The sequence below is a fragment of the Nipponia nippon genome, unplaced genomic scaffold, assembly GCF_047370975.1.
Source record: "Nipponia nippon isolate SJK-2023a ecotype South Korea unplaced genomic scaffold, ASM4737097v1 scaffold_11, whole genome shotgun sequence".
Taxonomy (NCBI): Eukaryota; Metazoa; Chordata; class Aves; order Pelecaniformes; family Threskiornithidae; genus Nipponia; species Nipponia nippon.
Genome location: NW_028262302.1, coordinates 23,377,860 through 23,396,843, shown reverse-complemented (window position 1 = coordinate 23,396,843; position 18,984 = coordinate 23,377,860). Strand labels below are relative to the sequence as shown.

The window sequence follows — 18,984 nt, the reverse complement described above, 5'->3', positions numbered from 1 at the left end:
ATGTCTATTTAGATAGTGGTTGCCAGAATTACAGCTCTGGGCTAAATCTGCGATAAAGCCTGTCACTGCATTAAGCTTCATCTGTACGTCTTGACTCCGGCCATTCAAGTGGGGTACAGTTTGACAGGTGCAAGGGTCAGTGTTGCTGTTTGCTGGGCAGGCTGTGGCGGTTAATGCAGATGATGTGTGTGAATTGGCATTAGAGGCTTTCAAATATAGCTACAGGATGACTCTGGTCAACTTTGAACACACTCATGGTTTTTTTTCTCTTCAGCTCAGGCAACATGCAAAACCCCCTGAGCTTCCATGTATGTCAGGTCCCTTTTTTGTGAAGGAAAACGAAGGCTGCTGATGGATAGTCTCAGTTACCAGGCAAGGGAACCTTCCTATTTGCAGTGATAGCTAATGCCCTGTGTAGATGCACACAGGGGACAGACTACAGTATCATCACCCGTTAACTGTACTGTAGATTAATTAACAGACACAAGCCATAACATCAGCAATGATCAAGTACACAGGATTTAGGGCAAGTAAAAATGTTTTATATTTCACAGATTCATAAACTGCTCTAGTTTAGAACATTTCTGTTTAAGTCAGCTGCAGTCTGCAAGTTATCTATATACAAAATAAATGCACAGTACGTGCGAAATTTAACATTTTTCTGCTTGTTGCAGTCTTAATAATTAAGTCATAGCTTATGAATAAATAAAATAAGATTAAATTCAAGAGCATTCCTTCACTTATTTGTATAGCCTGATGTAGCAGATAGGTAAGTAGCGTAACATTCCATACTGCTGCAGAGTTCGTAGTAAAATTGAAAAATCCCTTAATGTGCATCGTTGCAGTATTGGAATACAATCAAGGTGAAATGCATCATGCATAGAAAATGAGCTCAGGTATTTGTCCTCCTTGTACTCCAGTTCCATTAGTACTGTCCGAGGAGCACTGGAACTGGAACGTCACTTTCCCGCACTGCACTTCAGTCATCCCCTCTTGCCCAAAGTAACTGAGTTCGTTACCATCAAGAATAGCACTTACATTGTAAAACGTGTCTTGCTCAACCTGCACAGGGTGTTCAAACCACACAGAGAAAGTGTTACTGGAGCCGTCGGAGGTAAACTTTGTCAGATTTTGAGCAAGGACAACACCTAAGCGCTTCAGTTCGATTTTGACGCTGTATTCAGCTTTGCCACAGCTCGACCCATACAATCCCAGTCCTGCTATAAATATCCGTTTGTCTACGGCAAACTGAATACTGTCACATCGCCCTCGGTACCTCCACTGATTGCTGCGATATGCAGACGACTGAAATCGATGGCATCGCTGAGGTATGAGTCCTTTTCTTTTTGTCAGCGGAAACTCTAGTTTGGGTTTATTCGCGGCCGTGTACCATAGGAATATGTTGTGAGTTTCCTCAAGGGTGAGGATGTCGGACTGGGCAGCTCCGTTGGCAAACTCTTCCAAAGTCATGGTCGGAATCCGCACCAAGTACAAAGCTTTTCCCAATACATTCCTCTTGTTGCGGGGCGTAACCGGGAGCCCTTGCCTTTTGCATTCAGCCTCTGCCCAGTTGAGAACGGCCTCGAAAACTACCACTTCCTTGGTGTTGAGCGCCTCCCGGGTTACAATGATCTCTAGTGTTTGTTGGTCTATCTCACAGAAGCCCTCTGACTTCAGTGCCATTTCTGCTTGAGCATCAATCACTTCCCAGCAGCGCTGCGTCAGCTCTGGCTCCTCAAAGAGCCTGCTCTGAGACAGCAGGACACAAGCGTTCTTCGCTTCTAAACTGGTCTCCAGAAAATTGACACAAGCCTTTGCTAGGGCCGGCACAATGTACTTCTTGGCAGCGTACAGCGTAGCCAGAACTGTGTCAGCTTCCAGGTCTATTTCGTCACTATACATGTATCTAGATGGGAAAAAAAAATAAGTTTCTTAGGGGAAAAAAAAATATAGGCTGTGAAAGATTGATCTCTAGTCATCTTTGCTGGCAGTGAATCTGACATTCAGTATTTGTCAGCACACTAAGTAAACAGTAATAAGTGCATATTGCACAATGCCAATTAGGAGATGTGTATTTTACAAGCTACTTTGATTCTGTCCATGTAATTAGTAGACTCATAGTGGCCACTTACTTTAATAGGATTAGAAAGGCTGCAGGTTCCACATCTGGTATATGGATTTCAGATTTGACCTCTGCGAGATCGCCATAAAACATAGCGTAGAAGACAGAGCTACCAACTGCCAAAACATACTGGAAAATAAAGAGAGAAGCCTCAGTAACGTGTACCAGTAATAACCGAGCGTGCTGGCTTTCGGTAAGAGCTACGCTTAGGGAAAGTTAAAAGCTACAGTGCAGTCAGAAGACTGCCTTAGACTGTTCCCTTTAATTGCAGTGTATGTGAATTACTTCTGGGATTAGACGTCATTAGAGGAGGAAAAAAAAAAATGGAACCCAGTGGTAAGGCAGGGGGAGAAGGCGATATGCGCAGCGGTATTAAAAAGCCAAAAATTATCTGCACAAACCTTATGGGCAGGAACTTTCTTGGATGCCCCCGGCGGGCCCACGATGAAGTGAACGTCAGCCATGAGTTCGTTATTGAACATCAGCGCGTTCCTGCAAGCCAGGGGAGGGGGGAGAAGCCCGGTTAGCCGCAGGCAGCCCCCCGCCCGCCCCGGGGCCGCCCCGGCCGCAGGTGCGCAGGGGCCGGGCCGGGCACCGCTCCCGCCCGCCCAGGGAAGGGGGGGGTGGGGGGGGTGGGTCCGGCGGGGCCTGGCCCTTACCTCTCCCGCAGGGTGGGATGGAAGGACTGCCAGTTGGCGCTCTCCAAGTTGTTGTTGTTGAGGTTTTGGAGCTGGGGCGGCGGGGGCGGCTGGGCGCTCTGCTGGAGCTGCAGGGCGTTCTTCTTGCTGTTGGCAGCGGTGGCGGCGGCGGCGTTACTGTTTGCGATGTTGGTGTTGGCGCTGGCAGGGTAAAGTTCTGCAGCCATCTTCTTCTTCAGGGACAGGGGCACTATCTCATAGCATCCTGGCACCTTGCCGTTTGGCCGCACACTCTTTTTGGACTTCTTTAAGGTCTCTGGAAGCAGAAGAAAAAAAGTCAAACACTTCATGATCCTGCCATTGAGGCAACCATGGGGCAGTGGCATGAGCAAGAGAACTAGCAAATCCCAAATGCGAGTCCCACTATTTGGATATTTTGTGTGCTTCTAGATGCAGGGCGGCTTTTTTTTTTGTTTGTTTGTTTATTTTTGGTGTGTGTGCGCGCTCTTTGGTTACAGCCCGACGCACCTTTCCGGGGGGAAAGGGACGATGCTCTATCGGATCGGTGCCAGCGCTCACCTTGGCTTGAAGCGGGGGCTCCCAGCCTCCACGGCACTGCCACGACGGCAGTGGGGAACCCGAGCGGGGCTGGCGGGCAGTTCCTTCCCCCGAGGAAAGAGGCGAGAAAAAGGAAAAAAGACCAAAAAAAGCCACAATCCAGCAACAGAACCCCACAAATCCAGCCGAGGCGGTCGGTCAGGAGCGAGAGTCAATCCACAAATGCTCCGAGTGCAGCAGCCCGGCGAGGGTGAAGCGCAGCCAGCCGCCCGATCCCCGCTGCCAGCGAACCGCGCTCCGCTCCGTCCTTCCCCGCCCGGCGGGGGCACATCCGCGGCGGCCGCGCCGGGCCGAGGCGAGGCGGCGGCTCTCCGCAGTCCCGCTCCCGGGCGGCCCCGCTGCCGCTCGCACCAACTTTTCCTCCTCTCTCCGCGGCGGCCGCCTCCTCCGCCCCACGGCGCTGCTGCTCCCGCCCGCGTCGGGGGCGTCGCTGGCCGCGGGGCGCCCCGGCTCCTCCGCGGCGGGCGGGCGGGCGGCGCTGCCCTCGGCGCTCCCCTCACGGCGGCGGCGGGATGCGGCGCTGCGCGGCTCTGCCGGGCCCTGCCTCCGCCTCCCGCCCTAATAGGCAGCCGCCGCGCCGCGCGTCACCGCCGTCCGCGCCAATGGGGAGCGCCGGGGCGCGGCGGGGGGAGCCGCCCCCCGCCCCGCCGGCTGTCAATCTTCCGCCCGCCCCGCTGCTCTCCCCCCCCCCCCCCAGCCGGCAGCGGGAGGGAGCCCCGCAGCCCCCCGCCGCTCGGCGCCCCCGCTCCCGCAGCGGCAGCGAGCGCGGGAGGGACGGACACGGGCGGGGGACCGGTCCCGGGGGCCGCCGTGGCGGGGCGGAGCAGAGCGGGGCGGGCGGCCCCGGGTGCGCACCGCCCTTCCCGGCCGGCCCGGGCGGGGGCGCCGCCGCGCCGCGCACCGCCCCGCTCCGCTCCCCTCCGCTCCGCTCCGCCGCCGCCGCCGCCGCGCAGCTCGGCGCGGGGAGCCGGGCCGCCGCGCTGCCCCGCCGGGGCCGGCGCCTGGAGCGGCTGCGGGCGCGACCGGGGCGGAATTACTGAAGTCAAGGGAAGTTGTAGGGTTTTTTTATTTTTCTTCTCCCGTTTTTTTCCCCAGCCCCGAAGCCGCCGCGCCCCGGTTGTGCGGGCCCTCTCGGCCTGGGTCCCCGCCCGCCGCCCGGGGCTGTTTCCGCGGGGACCGGCCCCCCTCGGCCCGCGGGGGTGCGCGGGCAGCGGGGCACGGCTCCGGCTCCTCGCCCCGGTTACCTGTTTCGGTGGGGAAGTCACGCTTTTAAGCAGTTTCCTAGGAATTTTCCTGTATTCCTGCTAACGGCTACGTGGCGTCGAGGTGCTTCCAAAAGCCCGAGTCCCAAGCCGCCACCGGGCTAGGGAGAGAAGAGAAAGTCTTAAGAAAAGCAGCGGCTTCTTTCTTAAAAAATAATGGTTTTTTTGCTGTCTGTTCATGGCCCCCGCCGTCCCCGTTGAGGAGCGCCGGCGGGTTGTGCCCCACCTGAACTTGCTCGCTCGGGTGCAAGGGTCGCGTCCCGGGGGTCTCCCTGCGGGCCAAGGGGACGGGCCTGGGAGCAGGGCACCCGCCGTGCCTCCGTGCTTCTTTCCTACACGTGAAAGGATTCGAGGCGCGTGGGTTGTACGACTTTTAAAACAATATTTTTTGTATTTTTTGAAATGTTTGCATCCACACGGGACACGTTTATGTTAACCTTGGCCCTGTATTTAGTTTATATATCAGTAGTTTTGCATTCTAGCTATTTATGGCCTCTTTAAGGTTTTTCACTTAAAACTGACCCACCTATTCATTTTCTGGCTGTTTGGTAGCTTCAGAATTTAAATTAACGATGTGCAATGTTTTGTCAAATGACCTGTGGGCACGAATGCTAGCAGAAATGTCTGAACAGCTACAATGCGAATGTGTAAATGCTCCCGAAACTCGGCTCTGAAGAGAAAGCTGTGAATTGCCTCGCTGTGCTCTGCTCCGCTCCGGCGGCCGGAGGAGCTGAAGTTGGGCCCTCTCGGGATAAGAAAAGATGGGAAAGCAAACCGGGCATTGCTTTGCAACATCGCACGCGTTTCTGTAGTGCGAAGAGCAAAGTTTAAATATCTGTTGAACCCCAGGCTATCACTCCTGAAAGGGTGGTTTTTGTTTGTTGCTGTATTTTGGAATTGGTCATTTATGTTGAGTACAGTTTTACAAAACTGTACTTGGAAATACAGAACAAATGCCCTTAAGAATCATGGGGATTAGCTAATCTTTCCTAAACCTTTGATTTTTAGGGTCACGTTTAGGAGGTGACTGCGCTCCGGCATTTTCAGTTTCGAGGGAGATGTGTTTGGAAGTTTTTGCTTGATAAATGCTTTCATTTAAATGGTTCTGCAGGGCTGACAGGCGTAATCACCTACGGTGTGATCTTGGTAATTATGGATAGCAACAGGACATCACTGTTAGAACTTGGTGCTAAATGAAACTGCTTTGATTAATTGTAAATTCGTAAGATTGTTCCAGTGTTTCGAGCTGCATTTTCATCTTTATCAGTTTAAGTGCCCACATAGGGGATCAGCTAAGGAAATTGAGTTGAGACTAATAGTTAACAATTTACCGTACATCATGGATTTTCGGTCAAGTGATAAAAGGCTGGCAGGAAATGAGAAACTGATACCTCAAATAAGAGTAAACATGTGTTAAGTGTAGCTTTTACAAGGTTGTTTGATAAATTATAAATTGGTTTAGGCAAAGCACAATCCGTACTGACGTATTTCGGTTAGTTTAAAGCTGATAACACCAACACTTGAAATAAGTTTATATGTCTGGAGGCAGATCTGTGGCTGATGTAAATTGTTACAGCGCTGTTGCTGTTAATTGGGTTCCAGCAATTTATGCCGATGGAGAGTATGTCTCAGCATCTGTAATAAACAGCGTTTTGTATTGGTGGAGTATGAGTCCAAGAAGGAGCTAGAATTACCTTTGAAGGTGTAAGTAGCCTTTTGTTAGGGACATGGGATCTTAAGCAAATGATTTTTTTTCAAAGCTTAGTTTGTAGGTAGGTGTGAGATGAGACATGCAAGTTAGCTTATTTGTTACTTTGCAGGAGATGTTAGAAGTTTGGGGCCTAAGTTACATTCTCATTCCGCAAAAGCTTTTGCAAATACTGAGCTTTGTGCATAATTTCACTGATACTAGTAATGCTGCTCACGTGTCGGAGTCAGCGTGTGTAGCCTTGGACCCTGAAAAGCATGTAAGAAAACCGTTGTGCAGTGCTTTAAAGGTCTCTTGTCTATAAAGCAAGAAAAGATTTTGTTTTAGCTTAACTAAAAAGGTGCTTCTAAAGCTTGGTGGTCAGAGGATCTGCCCCAGCAGCACAGTCCACGTTGTTTGCTGAGACGTGAAGCAAGCCAACCACAACAGCCCAGCAGTACTGCTGCTCCAGTAGCGCGTTTCCTAAATCAAAGGTTAGGATTAGAATAATTGTATTACTTTCTGTTGCAGATCCGTGTTTATATATTCCTCGTTTTGCACACATGCTTGAGTTTGGGGATAAGAACCACGAGGTGTCCATGACGGCTCTCAGGCTGTTGCAGAGGATGAAGCGGGACTGGATGCACACCGGCCGCCGGCCCTCCGGGCTCTGCGGAGCAGGTATGTCAGGCGCTGGGTGCATCGCTTCCCCCGCAGCAGGTTGGACGGGAGAGTCTGGGATTCGGGAACAGATGAGGACTTTCTTGTTTCCTCGGTGGTGCCATGTTCTCTGGGTTTTGTGCTGTCAGGCACCTACAGATTATATAGGTCTTCATCGAAATAGTTTCTGAAACTCAAACTCCATTTTTGACCTTGCTCCTACATTACTTGCTCAGATCCTTTGTATCTTACGTTTTGGATTTTTTAACCTCCTTTCTGGTGCTTTTCTCGCCTCCACTCTCTGCAAGTTCTAGCTGCTAAAAGGTTTTTTTGTCAGCTAAAATGACACCATTAGTGCAAGCACTTTGATTTGTGTCTTTACACAGAGTCTTATGCAAGAAATGCCCTCTTTGACCTGTTCTGTGAAATTATTTTCCTTTCCTTCTTTATCTTTTTCCAAGATCCATTGCTGTCATGACGCTTAGAAAAAACCTACCAGTTTGGGTGGGCTAGGTTAAAAGGTAGTCAGTACCAGCCAGTGAGGTCAGAGTAGCGAAGAGCGTAGATAGTCACAGAGTTCACGTATGTGCTTTATTTTATTTGAAAGATCTTACATGTGCATGCTGGAATGAGAAACAGCCCTCAAACCTTAGGGAAACCAGGACTATGCGATCTTCTTGAAATTTCTGGCCTCTTTTTATTAGTAGTGCTTGCTTATTGCACATTGCTACGAATTTGTGTATAGGCTCTATGGGAGACCAGCCCGGTCTTTGATTCACTACATAGACTATATCCACACGAGCACGTGATTCGATTCAACAGACATGGATCAATAGATTGACGCAGGTGGTGCTGAGTCCCCTACATCCATCCACACAATACGCAGTTCATGTGGTGTACTGGGGACTGGGTTTAGTTTGGTTCCCTGGCCTAAATGTCTGTGCCATGCGTTGTTTGAAGGACCAGTTGTTAGTTCAGCCCCTGAAGTTCCTATTAGGAGCTGGAGCACTTTAAAAAAATACCTGAAGTGGAGTTCTAGTTTAGTTTCCCCTAAAAGGAATCACTTTTGCGTGCTTAAAACTGTTCTGCGCACTGAGCCACTGCACGATGAGTGGGGGTGATGCTTCAAAACGGAGGTAGTGCTCTGAATCAACACACTAACGTAAACGCAGCCAGTACTAGTTATCTAGCTGTCTAGAGGGTCTTGCAGGAGAGCGTTTGGGCACTAGGAAGACTGTAATAGTGGTGACAGCAACAAGGATAACAGCTTAAGTGGATTCAGTGTTTCACTTCTGGAAGATTTAACTGGAGGTATTTTTATTCTGGACTAGTAAATTCTGCTAAAAAGATGGTAACTTTGAAAATATGTGAGCAATGAGATGTTCTTGTGCTGTATTTAAGTAGCTGACCATGGTCTCCCAAATGCTAAAGCACAGAATTTTTCAGGGTGCAATTTGCAATCAGCTTAATTTTATTGGGTAGGAAGCAAAGTTCATAAAGTCAACTCCATCACTTTTATTCAGGGACACAGCTGAGCATAAGCATTTACAGCTCTTTAGCTGAAGGCAGGGACAAAGAGAGGATATAGTTATGTCACTGTTTTCTGCTTTTCTTAAGGAAATTTTCCTCTTTTTGACATTGACTTTACCTGCTTATTCTCTAGCTCTGCTAGTGGCAGCGAGAATGCATGATTTCCGACGTACCGTTAAAGAGGTCATCAGGGTGGTCAAGGTTTGTGAGTCTACATTAAGGAAAAGGTCAGTACAGTTTTATTGCTTTTATCTTTCGTTTACAGTCCTGAAAAGTGGTGGAGTCTAAAATGAATGTATATTGGAGAAAACCAGGTTCTTTTCCTTTTCAGAAGTGCCAAGAATAAAATAAGTACAACATGTTTTAGCTGGTCATTTTTAAGTACTAACACCTGCCTCTTATGTAAGGCCTCAAACGTTCAGCAAAAATGGTAAGGAGCACTGTGCCCATTTAACAGGTGAAGAGTTGAAGGCAAAAAAATGTTGGGTCAGAAATGTTAACAGTGTTGTCATGTCCTCAGAAGAAATGATTGATTCTCAAAGCTGAGCATATACTGTAGGATTTTTTTTTTCATTAATCCAGAATATAGTGCTGAAAAGTCTTGTCCTTTAGCTGTTGCTGAACAGAACTTTGCAAAATATTTTGCTGAAATGTTCATTTTTGGTAGTGTTGCACTGCTAATAAATAGAAGACAGTGCAGTAAGTCTAACGATTATAAATTCACTGAAGAGATCAGAAGTGGCATTATCAGGAGAATGTGAGCCTGAAAGTGGGAATTTCCCAAGTACCTTTGGTATGTTGTTGGTTGTTTTTTTTAAAGATCTAATAGCATTTTCCATATTTTGATGAAGTAAGCAGTCACCCAGTTTCTCTCATTCTAGTTTTGAAAAGTTGTAACAACTTCTTTCCCCGTAGGTTCAGTAAAGAATGACCTAACTCTGAAATACCGTGCTTTCTGTTGCCTCTAGTTGGAAATTTTTGTATCACCAATACATTCTGAAGTTTGTTCTACCAAGGTTTGTCTTAGGAAGCTCCCCTGGTGTCTCTCTTTCTCTCCACCTCGCTGAGGCCAGCTTAAGCACGTCCAGCCGAGTCTAATACTTGTTAATAACACTCATTTCTTAATTGTGAAAAATGTTTTTGCCCCAGATCTCCATTACTGGAACAGGAATGATGCTACTTCCCTACCATGTATGGGTGGTATAGGGATAAATTTAAGGTGTTTGAAGTGCTTTAAGGTACTACAACAATAAGGAGGGAGCAGTACAAATGCCACTTTTTTTCTCTGGTCAACAGGTCGTGTTTTAATGTGCATTTTGTATGATTAATGATTTGTGCACCCACAATCTACTTCAAGACGCCTTAGTTAAATAGTTAGAGAGTTAGTTCTTGCTAAGAAAATAAGCATAATAAATTAGAATTGGAAGGAAAATTAATTTGAGCAATTGTTTCAAGCGACGAAATCTTACTTCAAAATTCATGCTTTGAAATGTTTACTCAAGTCCCACACATCAGCTAAAATGACAGCGTTATTTACTTTGACAGGGTAAATGTGACAGCTGAATTATTTTCAGGCAGCTATAATTACAACTGTATGTATCACGAATCTATAAATTTGATTGATGTTTTTCAAATAAGAGCACGTTATATAGTATTTAACGAAGGCAAATAAAAAAAATACCGTTGAATAACTCTTTCTGCACTCCATTTTTTTTCTCTTCTTTCAAGAATTCCTCTCAAAATGCCATCGGGTAGAAGTTGTCTAAATTAATAAGCACTTGTTTCATGTTCTTAAAAATTTCTTTGCTTCCCAGTTCGATATACAGTTTTATTTCCTTTTAATTATTGCTATAGTTACTCTGGTTTGTAAAGAGCTACTGCTGCTTTGTGCGTTGCGAAGGTGTTGAGCGTAGTTGGGTGAACGCTTGTTAATGGACGGCGTTGGACGCTGCGCTCACTGCTGATGGCTTTGCTCTGACAGCTCTCGAAGTGAAACCAAACAGGAGTCCAGATAATGCTGAAACATCCAGCCTGCAGGTTCTGCTGTATGGTTTGATTTAGCTCCGAGTTGGCTACGTGGCTCCTGGGGAAGCACAGACCATGGGAAGCTGGATTCGCTTTCGGTGATGATGGATTTCCACGGCAGAAAGAAATCTGCAAGGGAAGGGGTGGCACCGACACAAGGTGCCTTCTCCCCCTGCCCTGGCGAGGCAGCCCAGCAGCCCGGGGGGGGACAGGGCTGTGTTGGTCAGTGCCTTGGCTGAGGATGCGGGAGCGATGCTCTTTAAGAAAGCCCTGCTTGGCTTCCTGTTTCGGGAAGACCCTCAGCAACGGGTGGCAGCCCTTCCCTAAGAAGGGGATTGTTTCTGGCCCTGTGCAATGCAGCTGATGCGACTGTGCGAAAGGGGATTAGATGACCCTGTTGTCCATCAGCTGGAGAGCACCAAGCCCTATGTGCCTGTAGCCTGTCACCTCTTTCACCACCGTGTTCAGGAGGAGTAGCTCCTAGGAGGAGGTTCACAAAAATGTGACGTACCTTCAGGTCATAAAAATGAATGACCTGATCGTAAAGGGAATCTGTTTTGGAAGGACAAAGTGACAAGGGACGGCCCATGGACCCTGTCACTCATCTTTGAATCAAGAGTTCTTAATTTAACCATCTGGCTAAAAACCGTGTGTGTGTGTTTTTAATATGCATGGATTTTTGGTAGGATCTTGGTAAGAAAACTTTGTAGTTACTTCACAGGGCCTTCTAGCTTTATGTTTTGAAGCACACAATTAAAATGTAAAGCTTGTTGCTGTTGTTGAAAGTGAAGATATTAAATATTAATAAATGCACTGATAATTCTATCTCATTTCCAGTCTAATTGAAATGATATTAACTTATATATCACTTTATATATTCAAAGTACTGTACAAATATTAACTAATTAGTCAAATTGTTATTTTCTGTGTAATCATCTGTGGAGATAGCAGAAATTAACTTTTAATAAACCCAACCCTTTTATTTAGTTTAATCCTCAGATTCGTGCCCGTGTTCAATGCACCTGTCTTCGCTGCTGCCTTTTTAGCCTTTACATACTCTGCCCCTTCATCTGTTTATTCACCTATTGCATATTTTCTCTGCATACTAAATTCTGTCTTATCTGCAGTGAGAATAATTTTTGTGATATTTGTCCATTGTGCATTATCTAATACTGTGCGGCCCGTACGCCTGTTTGAAGATCTTAGGCACTTATTCAGTAGAAATAAAAAAAAAAATCAGCTTATCTATGTTAACACTTACATTTTACTTCTTTGGCTTACTCTTTATCTTTAAATTGAGCTGCTTTTTACATAAAAAAATATTTCTTCTCAGTTCTGTAAAGTACTGTCTGTTAAAAAACCTATTTGTGATGAACTTCAGAAGGAGTAAAGCTTCATTTAGAAGGAATTGGAAGGAGAGGCCAGAATGGGTTTAAAGCACCCATTTTTGAGGTGAATGTTCTTTCTCACAACATTTTTGGGGAAGGAAGACAAGACTTGTTATGAAGGAACTCCATTTACCAGCCTGGGTGGAGATGCTGCAGGGACTTTCATAAATGGGGTCCTTTGCTCGTGTCCTGGGGACCCAGCTACAGCTCTTTCAATGACTGCATTGGTAATTTTCTGGAAAAATTAAAGATTCATGCATAGAGGTAAATGTATTGCCTGCAGCTTTTCTTATTTTCATGTCTGCGCTATATAGCTCACATAAACTTCACGTCCAAGCTCCCAGTGCAGTCTCAAGCCGGGTAGGCTTCTTGCAAGCGCAGGCAAGGCGAGGAGCAGGTCAATACCTGAGTCCAGAGTCGGGATGGGAAGACACGGTAACGAGGACGCGTGTGGCTGCGAGGTTAGGTTTTCCAAAACACCAAAGCCAAATCAAGGCCAGGACTGAAGGGAAGGGTGCGAAGAAGTCTGCGTTCTGCTGTGATCCAAGTAAAGCCGTGCTAAAATCCTGTGAGAGGTATCTGATGGATTAAGCGAGAGCTGTTCACCTAAACATATTTGAGCATGGAGAAAGGCAGAGGATGCTCAGTACGTCAGACTTGTGTAAGTGCTCTTGGTTGAAGTGCGGTATGGAGAGAAGTTTCCAGAAAACTGGGCAAGTGACTTCGTGGAAAGGAGCTCATGGTGGTGTCCGCTCTAATCTCAGCTCAGCAGCCGTGGAGCTCCTTCGCTGGCCACTGTTGTGATGAGCTAAGAAAATTGAGAAGTATTTTATGTCTCCAGTTAAATAATTTCAAGTGGCTTATAGATGATTTCTAGAAATCTTTCTAGTATGGCGAGTAAATACAACTTGATCCATGCGGTTTGGTATTGCGTACCTTTGTAAGTTGGATTGTCTGTTTTAATGAAAAAAGGTTTTATTTTTGAGGAATCCAATTTCACAGGCAATGTCCCTTTTTATAAATCCGGCTTCTATACAGCTAGTAAGGTAATATGTTAATTAGATTCCTAATATATTTTAGTACTTCATACTTATTTAAAAAATGTCATTTCAAAATTATTTGGTGTCTGTTACTTTTGATACAATAATTAACTTATTAGCACTAACTCGGGCTTAGATCTTGTAAACAATTTTCTCTGTGTTTGACTTTCCTTATCTGAGCGGCTGTTAAGAAATTAAGCAGCGCGCTGTTTTTCTTTTCCAGGAGATCATAGAGTGTTTTTGACAGACCACAGCAGAGGAACCATGCTAACGAAACAAAATTTTAAGGAACGCTAAAGCATTTTGTTCCATTAGCATGGTGTGAACACTTGAATCGAAAAAAAATCAAGAACAAAAAATTCCAGGTGGTTCAGACTGGTGGACTTCTGGGATGGCCAGGGAGATGTGTCGGTGGGATTGTTGGTGGGCTAACTGTGCGCACAAGCGTTACCCGAGTTAACCGCATGTGTGTTTGCAGAAGCAGGGCTTTAAAATTTATGCTAACGAATTTGTGATAATTTTAAATCTCTGTTTTGGTGTTAGCAAGTAAAAGCAACTAATTCTAAAGTGTGCTTTTATTTAGTACAATAAATCTTTCAAGTAACCCATTCTTTAATACTTAGAAAAATGACAGAGAGTTGCCAGCAGATGAGCACTATAAATTATCAGTCACCAGTTAATTCGCAGTAAATGACTGTGTGTGTATGCTCTTAGTCCGTCGCAAAAAGAGGTGAAATGTATTAATGTAGTACACCATGGAAGTTGTTTTAAGTGAAAATATTTCTCTTTACAGTTGCATTGGGCTGGGAACACAGACAGACTAATTTAGCACAGCTCAGGTGATAAGTTGTAAGCTGTAAAATGCCAGTAACTGGATTGCCTCTAATTTTGTCCTTACCTTTCGTAATGAGGTACTCATTCATATAGACTTTAAAAATACCTTTTTTATGTTGCTGCAAGTACATGTAAAATTATATATATGTACAATGATTACATATAAGGAGATTACACCTCTCTCTATTTACGTACTGGTGGATACTGGAAAACATTTTTTATCTTGGGTAGGAAGCATTTAATAACTATTTCTGATACACGTTCTCTATTAAGTATCATTTTCAGGGAATGTGTTTACATACTTCTATAAATAGTTCATGCATAAATATTGTATGGCTTGGAAAAAAACAAGAAGAATGATGCAACAGACTGTTAAATTTGTAGTGTAAAAAACAGTGATGGTTTGCCGTGTCAGTGCGAATTCTGACCTTCTGTGAGTGCACAGGTTTAGAGTGGCAGGCAGCACTGATGAACGTGAAGTTAAAACAGTGGGGATATACTGCAGTATTTTGGTACTTCACTAAGATACAAAAGTAAATCCCTTACTTTTCCAGAGTTTGCAAATGTTGGGGTTGTCAAATCAGCTGATCTCTTACTAGAGTATTTGTAATTGATACGACAGTTAAGATTACGTAGGTATCATGTCAGTTATTACTTAGAGGTTTAATTATATTGTTAATGTGGTGAAAATCGGGAGAATTTAATTACCACCACCAGCTTATCTTGCAATAAAGTTTTTTGATGTATTTCTGCTAACGATATGCCAGTATTCGGCATAGCACTTTTTTTAATCCATTAATAAAATATTTTAAGTACTTTAAAAAGACCTCTCACAACAGGTAACCTAAAGGCTGACTGCTCAGGCTAAATTTCACGTTCACTCTTTAAAAAATCAGTTGTCTCTGAAGTTATAATTTGTTTGCCCTGCTGTATGGAGGTCCAGCACAAGATACCCCTGCTTTGTGCTGCCTGCTTTCTAGAGTTAGGTGCTAATTGCGTATAAAGCGATAGGCAATAAGTCACACCGTGGCTGTTCCTAAATGGTCTCTGCTTAGAAGTCTCTCTTGGACTTTGAACTTGGACTCCTGAAGCATTTGTGAGTTGGACTCCAGAAGACCTTGTTCTTTTATGTGCTTTGTCACACCTCACCGCCGCAGAATTTCAATTAAACGTTAAAACCAAGCAGCTAGCTGCACACAGGAGTCTTTTTTTTTTTTTTTTTTTCCCTTAGCTGTAGACTGGATTCATAAGTCTTCACTGGACGGTATCCCTGAAACAAAGCAAAGTGAAAAAAACATTGCTCATAACTTCAGAATGACTGACCCATTTTCCCTTATTGGGAGCTAAATTAAGTGTGAACAGAATTGGTTTACTGTTCCGTGCACAACAGTGCTTTATCAGAGGACGAGGTGTGGTTTTGTCCATAAACGGATGGAACAAAAGCTGTGGAAATTTTTCTTTGAAAGAAGGGGTTGGGGCTAGGGGCAGATGACACCAAGCTCTGGAAAAACTTTTCTCCCAGAGGAATTTGGTTGAAAGAGTTCGCTGTGAGAAACTATAAGAGGAGGGTTTATACTGGAAGTGGAATCCTAGCCTGAGCTGTAGTGGTTGCCTCTGCTTCGACTATAAATAGAAAATAGTTGTGTGCCAAATTTCAATTTTTAGAGCCCTTTTGAATCAGTGCCAAGGAAATAATATCTTAATTTGTATATCTGTTTATTTTCCTCCTTCTGTGCATAACTTGAAATGGCAATTCTTATTAGATTTTTTTTAGATTAACAAAAGTGCAAAATGAACTTGGATAGCATTTTTATGTGGAACTTAAAAAATAGCCCATAGCTATTTCTTTTTTTTCATGAGGGCACTCCCTCGTCCCTGAAGTTACTGTGCTTATAATTAAGGTTGCATCAGTTTTTCTTAGCTGCCAAACTAATATTACCTTGTTTCATGCGGTGTAGACGGCTGCGTGCATCAGTTTGTTGCTTTGGTGGCATGTGTCCAAACACTGGATAAAATTAAAGAAATGTTTAAAAATATGTAGACAGGATATCAGCCAATGTAAAATGTTGAGGCAGGCAAGTGGTTGGCAGATGCAGGTATTTATTTATATGAAGTTAAAGGAGAAAATGTTGAGTGAACAGCTCGCTCTCCCACAGAGATGATGCTCAAGCTGTGATCCTGACCATCAGGGATGGTTCTTCATTTCAGGAGAAAGGCTAGAGCCTTGTGGTTAAGACTGGCGAGAAGTGAAGAAATAATGTGCTGCTTTAAATTTGGGCTGGCCACCGGGCTGTGCCTACACTGTCATGCTGGCAGCCTGCACCGCTGGCTGCTCAGCTCTCGCCCCGTTTGGCTTGGATCAGGAGTGAGGAAGAGGAGGGCATGGGCATGGGACTGTACGCTGGTGGCCGGTCTGATGGTTGAACCATGCTGTGCCGTGGGTTTGAGCTCCTTGGTAGCACCACCAGCAAAGGCAGCGTAGCTCTGCCCTGTCCCGGTGCAGGTGCACTGAAGGTCCTGGGAGAGACCCATGCTGCTGTTTCAGCTCAGGGCTGAAGCTGGTGCTTCAGCCGAAGCTCGCGCCAGCTGCCGGCACGTTGGCTCACCCGTGGGCTAACGTCTGGCGGGAGCAGGGTACGTGACATGAGCCACACAACACAGTGGACAAGGAGAGGGACAGATGGAGCCTCACGTGTCCACAAGGAGACGTGCACAGGGTTAAGTGCTGAAACCCAAGCGTGGTCATCTCGTCCCCAACCTTGCTTCATGAGCGACTGGTTTTGCTACTGGTGTTTTCTACATTGCTCCGCATGCCTGGAGGTGTTGCCGTTTTGGCTGGGCTGTGGGTCTGGCTGCTCGTCTCAAACTCAGAGCAAGTGTGGGGTAAACAAACTGGGTGTCTTTGCCAAAGTGCGTGTTGGCTTTTTACAGTGGGAGGAGAATAAAATTTTAACTAGGCGAGGCTGGTTGGGAGGAAAAGTCTTGCTGAAGTGGGACTGCCTGTGAGTGCATGATTCATACATGGAGAGATGGATGACTGTAATTTAATGATGGTGGCTGGGAAAATCCATGCTCCTAAAGTGATGCATGGATTTGGCATTGAATGAATCCTGAATTAAGATAATAATAACAATGCCTAGCCAGATTTTTCCTCTAGCCTGACAGATGAAGCTCCCTCCTGGAAGGTGGGTAATGCAGGCTGGAAGCCCGTTAACGCTGAGAAAGATTCCTAGTCTGTTAATTAAAAGCTGGGTGCTGCTGCCGCCAACAGCATCCTCCTCTCCTTTCCAATTTGATCTGAAAGAGAGGAGGAGGGAGCTGGTCCCTGGTGCTTTGGGGAAAGTTTTGGGCTGTCAGTCACTCTCAAATGGCTAATTTGGGACTCTGCAGAGATGCCTGAACTCCAAAAGTGAGACTAAGTTTCAGAGGCTTTCTTCTCCTCAGCAGCACTAATTGTGGCCAGCGTAGCCGTGCGTGGGCTCAGCGTGCTGCTCGCTGTTGGTTTTACGTAGAGCTGCCCAGCTCTCCCTGCGCATTTCACGGCACGAGGTGCTGCACGTGGCCTGCGCTCCGGGAGCGGGGTGCCTATAGGCAAAGCGTCCTGAAGTTACAGCATGCCCCTTTGTAGGGGCTGTCTTCTCTTGCTCCTCAGTTTATAAAAGAAGACATACAGGTACTGATAAGGATATTGGGAAAGAATGTGGTCCTGTGCTCTTGACTTTGGGCCTGGAGTTGGTTGGAAACTTAATTTCTGTCCTAGAGAAAATTCCTTCTTCAGAAGGAGTTTTGTTGCAATCCAGAGGTAAAAGAGAAAACCACGACTGCGTTTTGTGGGGGAGAAATGCTGAAGGGTCCTATGCTGGGAGTACTGAATCACCGTTTTTAGTTTCCTAGCTTTGCAGATGGAAGCTGTTGTCAGCTCTGCTTCCTCTGGAAGATGGGAATATTCCAGTGAGGCAGCTGCGGACCCATCATTGCCGTTTTCCCATGGAAAATGTTGATATTATTAAAAGGGCACTTTCTGTCAGAAAAGCATTCTGCCAGACATTTCCTGACCTGGCTTTGTACTTAACCTTTTGTCTCGCTTTCTCCATCTGTAAAATGGATGTGCTCATTCTCAACCACCTGTAGAAAATGCTGAAATTTGTGGATGAAGTTATGACAAAGTGGTCGCATTTAAGATTCAGTTCCTTTGAAAGATTCAGTTGCTTTCACGGCAGTTCCCTGTGGAGCTAGTCCCATCTCACATAGGTAGGAACTTTTAAAACGCGAACATTAAACAAATAAAAAGTATATTATTGTAAAATTACATGCATTCATCTGTTCCATCTGCGCAATGTGCAGACGATCCCTTTATTTTACTACTGCTTCTGCGTGTCCTGGGAAGATTATTTCTTGTCCCTCTTCCAGTTTGCTGAAGATAATGTTACTTTAACATTTGCTTTGCATAAATTAATCATGCTAACATATCAGGAATATTGTTGAGCGTACTCCTAAACTATGATGGCAGATCTTTTAGTTTGGGAATCTGTTTTGTTGTTGTTGTTGATGACAAAAGCAGCAAGACAGGAGGAATGAGCTGCGTTTCTCATCTCAGTTTTGTCAGTCTATAGTTAATTGACCGTGGAGGCTGTGGTATTTCTGTTCAGTCTTTGTTCATCAAAAACAGTGTGTGTTACATACTCCAAGAAATCAAAAGCTAATTTGTGATATGGAAAGATACTTTCTTTGCAGCAGATGAAACAATTAGTATCACTTCAGTTTTAATGTATTCTGCATTTGAGCCAGCGTTTCTAAGGATGACATGTTTATTCTGTAACTTAGCAGTTTGACAAGTTTTGTTACTTTTAAAGAAGTTCTTAGAGTTGTTATGGTAATGTGCTGTATGCTTTGGTAGGTTGACAGAGTTTGAAGACACACCAACAAGTCAGCTAACCATCGATGAGTTTATGAAGATTGACTTAGAAGAAGAATGTGATCCTCCTTCGTTTACAGCTGGTCAAAAAAAATTGAAGATACAGCAGGTGAATTCTGAATCGGATGCTCCCTGTATTTCCCTCCTCTCTCCTCCCTCTGCATATTCCTTTTTGAATCAGTTAATACTAAATCCTAACTGACCAGCCTTTGATAAGGGTTAGTTACATTTATTTTGAGGGTCTTATGAGAAGGGTGAGCATTAG

General features: G+C 45.3%; 2 protein-coding genes across 14 annotated transcripts in view; one reads left to right on the top strand and one right to left on the bottom strand.

The window, feature by feature from the left end:
* Positions 1-18,984, top strand: part of BRF1 (BRF1 general transcription factor IIIB subunit) — a 176,120-nt gene that overhangs the window by 79,907 nt on the left and 77,229 nt on the right. For all 12 annotated transcript variants that reach the window (XM_087747900.1, XM_087747912.1, XM_087747908.1 and 9 more), the window contains 3 exons: positions 6,859-7,008; positions 8,651-8,744; positions 18,702-18,828. In XM_087747900.1, the coding sequence (XP_087604026.1) occupies positions 6,859-7,008; positions 8,651-8,744; positions 18,702-18,828 (371 nt within the window). The remainder of the gene's footprint in view (positions 1-6,858; positions 7,009-8,650; positions 8,745-18,701; positions 18,829-18,984) is intronic.
* On the bottom strand, positions 521-4,006 carry BTBD6 (BTB domain containing 6). Of its 2 annotated transcripts, XM_087747913.1 has the most exons (5): positions 3,340-4,004; positions 2,782-3,076; positions 2,524-2,614; positions 2,133-2,251; positions 521-1,906 (listed from the first exon to the last, which is right to left on the bottom strand). In XM_087747913.1, the coding sequence occupies exons 2-5, from the start codon at positions 2,985-2,987 to the stop codon at positions 874-876; spliced, it is 1,449 nt and encodes a 482-aa protein (XP_087604039.1). In that variant the 5' UTR covers positions 2,988-3,076; positions 3,340-4,004; the 3' UTR covers positions 521-873. The 2 variants fall into 2 exon arrangements, with proteins under 2 accessions (XP_087604039.1, XP_009460486.1); XM_009462211.2 differs by having other exon boundaries at positions 2,782-4,006.

Bases quoted from the DNA above. Each gene is read 5' to 3' on its own strand.
- BTBD6 (XM_009462211.2), bottom strand. From the start codon at position 3,146: ATGCCACTGCCCCATGGTTGCCTCAATGGCAGGATCATGAAGTGTTTG. The intron at 2,615-2,781 runs GTAAGGGCCAGG...CCTGGCTTGCAG, and splicing joins CATCCCACCCTGCGGGAGAG to GAACGCGCTGATGTTCAATA. The intron at 2,252-2,523 runs GTTTGTGCAGAT...TTTATTTTCCAG, and splicing joins AGAAAGTTCCTGCCCATAAG to TATGTTTTGGCAGTTGGTAG.